General features: G+C 30.3%; 1 protein-coding gene across 1 annotated transcript in view; it reads left to right on the top strand.

The window, feature by feature from the left end:
* Positions 1-5079: 5079 nt before the first annotated feature.
* Positions 5080-12603, top strand: part of LOC111089038 (solute carrier family 12 member 2-like) — a 56720-nt gene continuing 49196 nt past the window's right edge. Inside the window, exon 1 of the mRNA XM_022400705.1 lies at positions 5080-5549. Within this exon, the coding sequence (XP_022256413.1) occupies positions 5157-5549 (393 nt within the window). The 5' untranslated portion in view covers positions 5080-5156. The remainder of the gene's footprint in view (positions 5550-12603) is intronic.

Genomic DNA, 12603 nt, shown 5'->3' with positions numbered 1-12603 from the left:
CTGACTTTCAGAGATCTAGAGTAAGTAACAATGTTTATCAAACTGTAAAAAACAAGCAAGCAATCAGACTGACTTTCAGAGATCTAGAGTAAGTAACAATGTTTATCAAACTGTAAAAAACAAGCAAGCAATCAAACTGACTTTCAGAGATCTAGAGTAAGTAACAAATGGCAATAAATAACATGAAGAAAAACAGAGTACAAAGATAACTGGGGTTTTGTGCACACAAGAGTAATGAAAGTTGAGTTGTTTAATTGATTAACTCTTTGTGCCCAAACCGAACTGAAAGAAAAACAGAAATTGTGAAAAACTTACATATTAATTAAGGGTAGTAAATATGTGAGGGTAGCTAACATGTCGTACTAAAACTTAGACTTAAAAAAAATTAGTGGTAGTGATGTCTACAAAACATCTCAGCCACAAGGCCAGAGAAAAGTAAAACTTTGAAGAATTTTTATACAGTAATATGAAATAAATTCATGTATATTTGATGCACATACTGAATTCAACATGCATATAATATAATGACTATAGAATATCACAATCATATTCTTGATCTTTTCACACATTGTCCTTCACCATTTGGTGTTACTAGAGAATTCCTTGGTCTTGTACTAATGTGTTCTCTAGTAACATCAGTCACATATAGGTTTAAGAATACCTGGAGGATGTGTTCTCCATATTTTTAGTAGGTAAATAAAGTGTCTGTTCTCTTACATTTTACATTGTTTTTAGTCTTTTTGTTTCTTTACTTCAATTCTGTCAGGTCTGAAATTCATAAACTCTGCAATACTTATTTTGTCTAACTATTTGACTTAGAGTGGTTACTACTATTACCTAAATGCTGTTAGTGCACTTGAAAATACTCCACACTTTTTGCTACAAACTGTAAATAACCTGAAACTTCTGAAATATATTTAAATTGTTAGAAGTTCAAATGAGACTTTCATGTTTTAACATACAGTTATAATCTGTTATTTCTAATAAAATTACTGTAAATTTTACAAAATCATTCATGACCAATAAGTGTTGATCTGATTTGATAGTTAGATTTTTCATTTGTAGTAAAACAAATGTTTAATTTTATATTTTCAAAAAAGTGGTGACAGGAAACAGTTTGTACATAAATAAGATTGAGATAAATTTGTAAACAAATTTAAGAATCCATTTTTACATTTATTACTTATGGTGGAGATCTAAAAATAGGCTTTGTACATCCATAAAACTGACATTAAGGACTATCAATACTGGTTACATGTCATAAACTGTACTTAAGTTGTATTGTGCTGTTTATAAAGTACAGCTACATTTAATCACTATTTAAAACAACAAATTGTAATCTTGTTTTGAATTAAATTTCAGATATCTCTTCTTCAGCTTTACCATGGATGTTATTGACTATGAATATTGTCATTTTATATTATGAAATTCTATTGTTTAATTTTCAATGATACTTCATTGAACTGTTAAGGTATCTTTTAAATCAGTGGTTCCCAACCTGTGGTCCATGTAGTTTTTTTAATACTGATGTTTTTTTTTAATTGCACACTCAGTTATATATGTCTTTTATTTGATAGTGAAAAGTGGGAGAACAAGTTAATTATAAGTTAATAAAAACAGTTTGTTGGGTAGGCGGAATCTTTCAAAACATGGGGACCGTGGGAGAAAAAATGATAATAAAGGGGTCCTTGGTGGAGAAAAGGTTGGGAACCACTGTTCTAAATGAACTAAACAAATGCCTATCCTATGAAGGCACAAGGAAAATACAATCACCCTATTTTAATAAAGTTATTCCTTGATATTAGATTCCTTTCAATATACAGTTGATCACAAAACATAATTACTTTTTTATTTCAAATGAAATTTCACAAAGTGTACATAGAAATATGTTAAAAATATGAGTTGTAAGGAAAAATGAGTCCCAATTTCCATCAAATTATTTCATTAACTTCATTTTTCCAACAGCTCATATGGCCATTATGTGTAACAATTTTTTTTTACTGTTCTCATTAGAACTTTATCAAACTCGGCTAGAATATTACTTCAGATGATTCGCATGTATAAGAAACACTAGATTAAAACCCTTTATTTTAAAGTCAGATTCCAGCTTATCCCAAATGGCAGGGTTAACTCACAATTTCCCTATGTGAATTTATTGAAATATTAATTTAATAATGGCCTTGTGTTATATTTGCATTCTTCCAAATTTAAGAGGTTCACCTCCATTTTTATAAAACTAATTTTTAATCTTTGATGGATTGTTCCTTTTTTAATAGCAAATATACTATACATACTTCAAAAGAAGGGAGAGGAAAATGTCTATTTGCCTTGTATTAAATCACCACGCTGATCAGAATTATTTCACCTAACTATATTGAAATGTTCTAATGTATTTATCTTAAAAGAGGTCAGTTGATATTAGAACTGAAGATAGATCCTGGTCAGCACTTTTATCAAATTATTTAAGTTTTAACTGAGTTTTAGTACAGTTACTAATGGGCATGTTACAAGTAATTCCCAGAATACAATCACACCTTCTCTTTTATTTTGATACAATTACTGAGTTGTCACTGGATTTTATATTAATTCTTTGATATTGGGAAAGTGTATAGCTAATAAGACTTCAAACCATACAATTATTTAGATATTAGTCTTTATATTCACTCAATTGTTTAACTTACAGTAAGTTAAATTGGACTGTTTCTTCAATAGGAGGCATGTTAATCTTTAATCATATTATGTGGTGAGGTAAAAAAAAAGCTGTGGCAAATATATAAAGTTAGGTAAGGACCTGAAGAATGATTTTTAAAGATATGTACCTTACTTTAACTGATAAAACTGTTCAAAGGAAATAAGAAAGGGTTTTTAAGTGATCAGGTTGAATTTAGTTTAAAAGGTATATAGTAATGAGAATCAAGCATTAAAAACTGACTTTATTATCAAGGAAAATCAGTAAAAAACATAAATATAACTCATATCTTAACATAATTTAAAATATACATTTTAGTCAGATGTAGTAAACCTACAATAAAAAAAAAATTAAACCATAAAGTAATAAACTTCTAAAATTTAAAAGACTATCCTGAGCAAAATTAAGGAATGAACATAAGCACACAAATAATGAAATATATATATATATATATACATATGTGTGTGTGTGTGTGTAATGTTCATGTTTAAAAAATTCCATAAAGATTAATATGTCATAAGATGGCAAGGGATGAAGTTTGGGTACCTAAAAACTTCAGCATTATTCACCTAAAGTCATACATATTTATTTTTCTCGTAGTCAGAAATTAGCATTAGGCCATACACAGATATATATACATATGTGTGTGTGTGTAATGTTCATGTTTAAAAAATTCCATAAAGATTAATATGTCAAAAGATGGCAAGGGATGAAGTTTGGGTACTTAAAAACTTCAGCATTATTCACCTAAAGTCATACATATTTATTTTTCTCGTAGTCAGAAATTAGCATTAGGCCTAATTTCTCTTTGTTAATGATCAGTATTTCATGCTAACACATAATAATGTGAGAAGGATAAATGCCTAATCAGGGCACCTTAAAATACATTCTTAATAACAGAAAGAAATCTTGATAAAAAGTGATCATACTGTTAATCAGAACATTAAATGACCTAATGTCAGACCTGACATTACAATCGACAGTAACAGTTGATGAGTTCTATCTAGATACGTTAGTAAAATATATTTTTGTCAGTTTCGAAAACACTTTATTTCATCAATTTCTTCAAAACTCACAACATTTTAGTTATTCCAATAAAAATATAAAATTAAAAAAATGTTAGATCTCATAATTGAGTAAATAAAATTTACAAATATATGTGGTTGGTTATCAAGTCTATGAGTTAAGATAAATTTCTGTCAAAATTTATATTGTTGTGCTTTTCTTTAAAGCAATATTGGTAAATTTTAATATTTTTTATTTCAGATTAATTCACTTTAAAACATGTCAAATGAAAATTATATTTTAGAACCCGCATAAGAAACTTTAAAAAAAATGACACTTTGACTCCCTTAACTACGCGATAACTCAATACTGTAAAGTTTTATAAAGCCTAAGTGTAGAATCTGTTATGTGATTTAAAAATAAATATGAAACCCAATCTATAATTAGATTAACCACGTAATTGCCATTGAGGTATATCGTTTTCGGAAAATTCAACCTCTCATCACTAACCCCGATGAGGGCTAATGGAAAAAACAAGATTTTTACCTATAGAAACCTTGCCCCATAAAACCCTAATCTTGTTTTTTCGGTTTGCCCTTGTCCAGAAATACTGAAGGGGGATGGAATTTATTGAAACCAGTATAACTAAGTGACAAGTAGTGAATCGGTTGATAGATCAAGTTTCATACTTATGTTTAGTATCTTAAACAGCTTGTATGCTGAATAATTTAGAAGAAAAAACTAGTAGTGTCAATGTTGTATATTATTCAAATCCTATATAAATATAGGTTTACCGTGATGAGTCAAAGACAGCTAAAACACCATACATATGTTACGTGTTGTGTTTGGGAAGACAATGAATTATATGTACAAAAACGTTCTTGTCTACTTCTGTCTCTTTAAAATTATCAAGATGAGTTTGCTCGTTTTTTAGCGCAAAACCACACAATGGATTATCTGCGCTCTATCCACCGCAGGGAATCAAGTCACAGGTCTTAGGGTTGTAAATTCGCAAATAAAAAAATTTATATATAAATATAAATATATATATAAAAAACTAAGAATATAAAGTAAAATATTAAAGTAATGTTTGGCTTTAACACTGCGAATAAGTGTATTAAAAATCTGCTTTATAATTGGGAGAAAAACAGTATCAAAACGTCTTTCTTACTGTTATTGTTCCAAGTTAAAATATAATTCATGTGCATGATATTTTATGATTCTTAACATTAACTTCAGTACTCTGAATATCATTTATATGGAAAATTTCTAGGATATCTCTTAGCAAATAAAAATAATTTTAGTATAAATGTAGTTATATTATAGAGGGCACTACCAACATACACATACACACATATAACAAGAACAATTGTGTATATATAACACGCCATATATTGTCCCGGTTTGGAATACGGTGTTATAAGACGTTGATATCTGCTTGGATAGATCGTCGTTGTAACTCATGGCAAAAAATCTAGTAGAAAACGGTGGACAGAACTTTGGTAAGTCAGAGTGGATAGAAATGGATGGAGCAAATGAATCAGGTGATGCTAAGCAAAATCCGTCAAGATTTCAGGTGGACAAAGTCGATTTTGTCAGTGAAAAAGATAATGAACATATTCTAGACGATGCTTTAAATTCGGACGACAACCAGGCAACTTTAGGTTCCCGAACTCAACACTCTGCCTATTCTACAACTTATGATACCCACAATGTTCGAAGTTTACGGCATTATACTAGAGAAGCTCTCCCTAATGTAGACCATTACAGAAACGTTATGTCTCTTCATGGACAAATGAATCGCCCAACATTAGATGAACTTCATAACTCTACGTTGACAATGGGCCATGAAAAGGTAAAGTGCATAAATGTTAATGCTATAAATATATTTATGCTGAAAATAATTTTGATTATTACTGTAGTCAAAAAACGCAAATAGGATTATTTTCTATGTGTGAAATCGAAATCATTCTTATATTCTTTACTTCTTTTAAGAAAGTATTCATGAATTTTGTAGTATTATATGATTGTTGTTATTAGCAGCAATATTGTTAACCGTTGCTGTGGATGAGCTGACATTATATTTTAAATGCATATTATAAATGCTAAAGTTTTACCTGTTTTTGGACATTTTATTTAAGAGACTATATTAAGAAAAAATATACACTTTTTTAGATAGTAGGATTAGTATTATGATTTTTTAAATACTGATAGTGATAGTTAGGCGTCGTACAAAGTAATACAAATAACTACAACTATACTGTAAATTAACAATTTTATTGATACAATTTTAAAAGTCGATTTAACAGTATTTTCCATCGTTTTTAATTCATTAATAAGGCAACAAGTACAGTATTATTATTATTGTAATTACGTGACGAATATATTGTGTACAAAAACATTAATCCTTCGGTGAGACCGTAATAAGTTTATAGTTACAATGTTAAAACCTGGGTTGACGAGGTATAGATAGCCCATTCTGTAACTTTGCATAGAAAACAAACGGCATATATATTAAACAGCAGTTTATTTACAATGAATTTCATGTATAGGTTTCTGAGGTGAAACAAGTAGGAAAGAAACATCGCTGAAACTCGAGAAACTTTAAAATATAATCCTTTTCGGAAGAATTTCATCAAAAATATACATTTTGTGTGAGAAATGATAAGTTATTGTATTAAAGTTTCAAATGTCGTGTTTATAATAAATTTAAACGTTGCACTGGTCTTTTAAGTTTTGTGTTTGCGTATTTTCTTCAGCTCATATTGTAAATTAATTTCATGTTATTTAATCTTAGATAAACTTATACAGAAAGTTTCAGTTTTGAAGGTTTTGTGGGAAAAAAAAACGTCTTCCGCTATTTCTATCTTCTGCAGTACGTGGTAGAAATGTTTACTTTTATAAAACTTGAATTTAGCAAGTTATGCTTTTTAGTGACGTGTAAATTCTGAGAATACCTTATGACCCTTTATGTATGCTATATTAATTAAATAAAAAATGTTTCTTTTTTTGGGGGGAGGGGTATATATGCTCTTTATTACAGTAAATGTTTTTTATAGATTTACAAGTAATTGTGGAATTTAAATAAAAACCGCTACAAGCTGCTATGCAGCCAATATTTCTGATTCTGATTTATAAATGTCTTGACCGCTAGTGCTTATGACTTCACAGTAAAAACCAATAGTTTTCTAGGATTATAATAAAAAAAGACCCCTTACAAGTATTCTTATTAAACCTTTAGTGCTATGCAGGAAACGAAGATTTGAAGGGGTGTTTTTTAAACATTTTAATTAAAAAGTAAAGATATTTACGGAGGTTTTCGGTCCTTTTTTTAACTCACCACATAGTACACTAAATTGATTTAAATGTATGAATAAAATTATGAGTCTTGAATAGGCGAAACTGTAGTCTATAGCAGAGAGTATGGCAAATTAAAGAATGTATTAGGCCAACACGTCACAGACTATATTTTTAGCTTTACTTTTGGTGAAAATAAATCTGCCATATAATCAAAACGGTAATTATTGAAGTGATTATAAAGGATACTACTTTCTGAATTACTTTATATAATCATCTACTGGCCTGAAGTTTATTGAAATGTACTCAAGATATAAAATAATCGAGTAATCATACATTGTACAAAACACTTTGTATATTATACATGTAGTGTTTAGTTTTTCTGCTGAGTTAGTTCCTTGAATACAGAAAACATTAAAAAGAATTAAGGTCACCAATCAGAAAATCGTTCTGCCACGTTTATATTACGTTCTGTTTTACACGAATCTGGTGGGCACCATTTGTTTTTCCAGTAAAAATGTCATTATATCAAACTAAGCTATGACATTACAAAATTTGTATTAATGTTTTCAGCTATGTCGAAAACAAAAATACTAAAAAAATTTTGATTCGTCAGTAAATAGTACAGTTAATATGTCGATGACTTAGTCAATCATGAGAAACCTTTTTCTACATATTACCTTAATTTTATACGGTCTCACTAATTAGTGACAAGAAACGTCAGTTCGTTTATTTTAGTAAAACGTCAGTGATATAAGGGAGTTGTTGCTGTAAAACAATCTAATTTACTGAAAATCTTCGAGATTTTTAACATGTTTAGGGATATGCAACTGTAGGAGACGAAAGTGTCAAGTACGACAGCGCAAGAGATCTGGATCTTCCCGGTCTTGGTCAGATTCACAGGCTACGAGAAGCGCACTGAAATCGTATAATATAGAATTATATAATAACAATAAGGGTTGTTTGAGTAATGGGTTGTTCACTATTTTACTTTACATTTCTTGATGATATGTAGTGGAACTAGGACCCGAGTCTATTTACTGAGCTGCACGTTCATCTTCTAAAATATTTTAAATATTTTCGATATTTTTATGTAAATTGGATCGTTTTAAATCTACTACATTCTCGTGTCATTGACTGTTTAAAAAAATAAGTGTCTTGTCGCTGATTAGTGAAACCACCTTTTGTACATTAGTTAAATTTAAGTTTTTTCGATATACTGAACATTTGTGTTAGCTCTAAAGATACGTTAATTCATGGAAATTATCCTCGTTTTTCTTTGAAAATTACTGCATATTGCATGCTTATATAATTAATGTTTCTCATATTTTTTCAATTGTGTAAGTATTGTTTGCGTGTTAAGATATGTTATGCATACCTGTATATATATATATATTTTTTTTTCTTAGTAGCTATGTTTAGCTCTTGTTTTATTATTTTGACAAACTTCCTACAGGATATTACTGTAACTGTATTAGTAAATCTGACGCGGTTTAGTATGTGATTTGTAAGTCGTCTGGGTTAGCGGTGGATTTTACTCGCCCGATTGATACTCAATTGTAAATATTACTGTTAAGGACTAATTGTACTTAATCTGTGGTTGGCCTGCTCCCTTCAGGTTCCATAAGAAAGAAAGAGGCAGCATAGTGTGTGGATCCTATTGTGATCCTCCACGATAAAAAAAAGTTCAGTTGGCTGCCAAAAAAAAAAAAATTTGAAACTGTGTTCTGCGGAACCATGGAGTTCTGTAGGATATATTTTTTGTGTAATGTAGTCGGAGTAAAGGAGTAGGTCAGATAGAGATACGGCTTAAAAAACACCTCAGCCGGTAAATCGTAATTTTACTGTTTCATTTATGGGCAGAGCCTAATTGATGACTCGCCATAAGTTAGCCGCTAGAGGTAGTGCAGTGTTTCAAGGAAACACAACAAGCTAGTCTTGATTTTGTGAATATTTCGTAACATTACAAAATTACAGTTATTTCAAGTATTGATACTACTTAGCCATGGATCGGTGGCTAAAAGAAGTAACTTTAAAGAGAAAACAAATTCTTAAAAACTGTTTAATTATAAGAAATAGAAAATAAATTTATTTGTTTATGTAGTTACCTATTGTACAACGATAATTATTTTATGATTTAACTTTTTAACATAAGAATGTTTATTAAGAGTTCCGTCAATAGTTTTAGAGCTCAAAAGTGTTCATCCCGAAAAAGTTTGGGAAAGGCTATCTGTGCTCTGCCCACCACGGGTATCGAAACTCAGATTTTAGCGTTGTAAGTCTGTAGACATACCGCTGTGCTACTAAGGGGGCTGGGAAACGCTGCTCAAGACTTAAAAATTTATAAGAAACGGTACTTGGGGTTCGGGAAATTTCAATGCTATATATTTAGCTCATTTTAAACTTGTATTGCACAATAAAAATAACTGACACATTTTATATACAAATATTTACTTAAGCCATATTATATTTTTATCAGACTTCTTGAACGCTACTTAAGATATATTATATGCGTATGAAATTGGTTTATTTTGGAAGGACGCGTTACGTACAGGTAAATAGGTTAATAATAATATGTTAGTTTTTCCTTCAGTCGATGTGTATGCGTATAATAGTATAAAATGTACATCTTGTACTCAAATTAAGAATCTCATTTGACACTTTTTTACTTGACTGTTAAAAGTATTAAATCAACAACAAAGCATAGTTATAACTAAAGCCAAACTAGTGAGACGAATGTTTTTCTAGTCGAAATCTAGTTTTCAGAATTTAAATACAGATAATTTGTTTTTGTTGTTGAAGAACATTACGAACTAACTGACTATAATTTTAATTTTTTATTTCACAAAAAAAAGCAAAATAACATTAACGTATTTTTAGAGCTGGTATTTTTTCCCGTTTGAATTATGTTCAAAGATTCAATTTTGATATTTTCTCAGAATTGATTGTACGTGAATCTCATAAAATGTTAAGTAAGAGTAACAATGTAGACTCAATCTCAGCCTTGAGGTCGGTAACGAGACCGAGATTGCTTTATCTCCGTGGTAAAACAGGATTTAGAGTTGCTATTTTCCAAGTAGAAGCCTCCAGGTAAGATACAACGTAGTTGGCCTTGCTGCCCTGGTAGATGAAGGTGAACTGGTCTCTAATTTTACATGGTGTGATTTTCCACAGTGTTTATACACGAGCAAGCAAGAAGCATTTACAAACGACAGAATATAACAATGTTTATCATTAATCAGTTCATTTGTGTTCAGTTGTAATTAAAATGCTATTAATATATGTGGATCTTGTACAGTTTATAATTAAAACTCCAGGAAATGCAGGGAAGTTTCTAGTGTGTAGGTCTGAAATTTCTAGTAATATGTCTGCTTTGTTTTTGTCACTTTTGCAGACATCTAGAGTTGAGCTGAAAAATAAACAAACTTGTATTATTACATAACCCTTCTAATATAATCCCAAACAAAAAGCCCCAACTGTATTGTTTCTACTCCACATAACCAGACAAATATTTAAGGTGGTCAAGACAAGTCAAGGAAATAAGTTTTCTTTGGAATAAACGTATTATCATGACAATAAAACCTTTACTTATATTATTGTAAAATAGAATTAACAAATCACATGGACATTTTTCTTTTGAAAATTGTAACTACAAAACTAAGACTCATTATAATTATGATTTTTAGGAATCACAGAATGACATGAGTATATATAAGGTACATTGCTCCATTTTCAAGAATGAAAATCTATTTAAAAAGTATGGAAGCCCGTAGAGGACATTGTTGCTTATTTTGTTTTGTGTGGTATCTCAACCTAATTTTTGACCCCCTCCCAGGTGTCTCATCGGTAAGTCTGAGGGGCTCATAACGCTAAGAATCAAGTTTAGCTACTCGCGGTGGGAGCAGATAATCTATTGGGTAGCTTTTTGCTGAATAACAGGCAAAAAACAAACATTTTCTCGTTAAACTTGAAATGTTGTGCTGTGCTGTGTTTTTTTAAACTTAATTGTTGCTGTTACAGTGTAATTTCGAATTCTCAATTTTATTTTGATTTTCGGATTTTCTTTTGTCTGTTTATTTCCATTCGCGGTAGAATGTTTATACCGCGTTGGAAAGTCGCGTATTTTTCTTTTCTTGCCGCTTGACAAGATGGCGAAAGAAACCGAGTCAATGATGGAGGAGCAAGAAAACTAGAGGAGTCAAATTTAAGATATAGAAGATTCAGGTACAACTCCAGTTAATGCATTATTACTTTTCCTGTAGGGTGGTCAGCCTATGGAATAATGTTTTCAGGTGTTGTAAGAGCTATAACATGGAGTTTAAAAGGAGATTTGATGAACATATTGGAAATCTGGATTGGATATAGAAAGAAGGGTTTCCATGAATAGTTTACTGTAAAGTGGTAATAGTAAACAGAATAGTATAAGTTGGCCAAATGGCTCACTGTTATCCCTTGGAAATGAAATATCGTGGACAAAGCCCCCCCCCCCTCCAAATAAACTTAATTCATAATATTTAATAAGTGCGATCCATAATATATATATATTTAGATTTACAAAAAAATCAATCACATCATACATTTACCTACCTAACGATTATTTTTGAATTACTGTGAAATAGGATTGTTTTTAAGCACGACATGGAAAAAAATTCCCCTTCCTAAACAACCTTCATTCTTAATTGATATGAAAACAGGTGAATTGCAGGTGTTTTTTAACATTCCTCTTAATTTTTCTTCGAATGGATAAATTAAGAGAAATGTTGAAAAACCCACCTACAGTTAACTTGTTTTTTATAACAGTTTTTAACCTATTGGTTTTCCAATATTTCGGCGTTTAAACCGTATTTTCATTCTTAATGTTTGAGCAACAAGTAGGATTAATAATTTGTTGTTAAGTTTCCCCATAGATCAATCAAACGTTTAATATTTTTGGGCTAATAATACATGGAAGTTTCTATTTTATTAAATTGAGGTGTCACACATATTTCGTCATTGTTTTTAACAAATATTGTGTGGTCATTCTTCTCTTGAATAGCATGACAACGCTGTTTAGTATTACGGAAGTTTCTGTAGCAAAATAATGGTTCATTTGTCAAATGTATTTAGAAAACCTATATGTTAGTATTTACTGAAAAGTTTCTGAATGTAATTAAAGTAAGAACACCTTACAACCACAGAATGACTTAAAATAGAGAATACAATTTATGTATTGCTAATTGCAAACGTTTCTAAATCCATTGAGGAATAAGCCAAGTTGTCAAAGTTAAACCTCTGATATTAATAATATTTGTTTGAAAAGTTATACCTTTAAAATTATTTCTGTAAATTATATATAATCATGTTTATTTGTTTGTTTGTTTTGAATTTCGCGCAAAGCTACACGAGGGCTATCTGCGCTAGCTATTTCCGGTCCTTGGCTTCTAAAGGAATTATGTGGTTGTGTGCATGTACTTTCTTCAAATAACAAAAACAACTTTAAACTTCTCAACTTCGTTTTGAGGTTTGTTTGTTTGTTTTGAATTTCGCGCAAAGCTACACGAGGGCTATCTGCGCTAGCTATTTCCGCTCCTTGGCTTCTAAAGGAATTATGTGGTTGTGTGCATGTACTTTCT

The sequence above is a fragment of the Limulus polyphemus genome, unplaced genomic scaffold (assembly GCF_000517525.1).
Source record: "Limulus polyphemus unplaced genomic scaffold, Limulus_polyphemus-2.1.2 Scaffold111, whole genome shotgun sequence".
NCBI lineage: Eukaryota > Metazoa > Arthropoda > Merostomata > Xiphosura > Limulidae > Limulus > Limulus polyphemus.
This window is presented reverse-complemented; position numbering and strand designations above follow the sequence as displayed.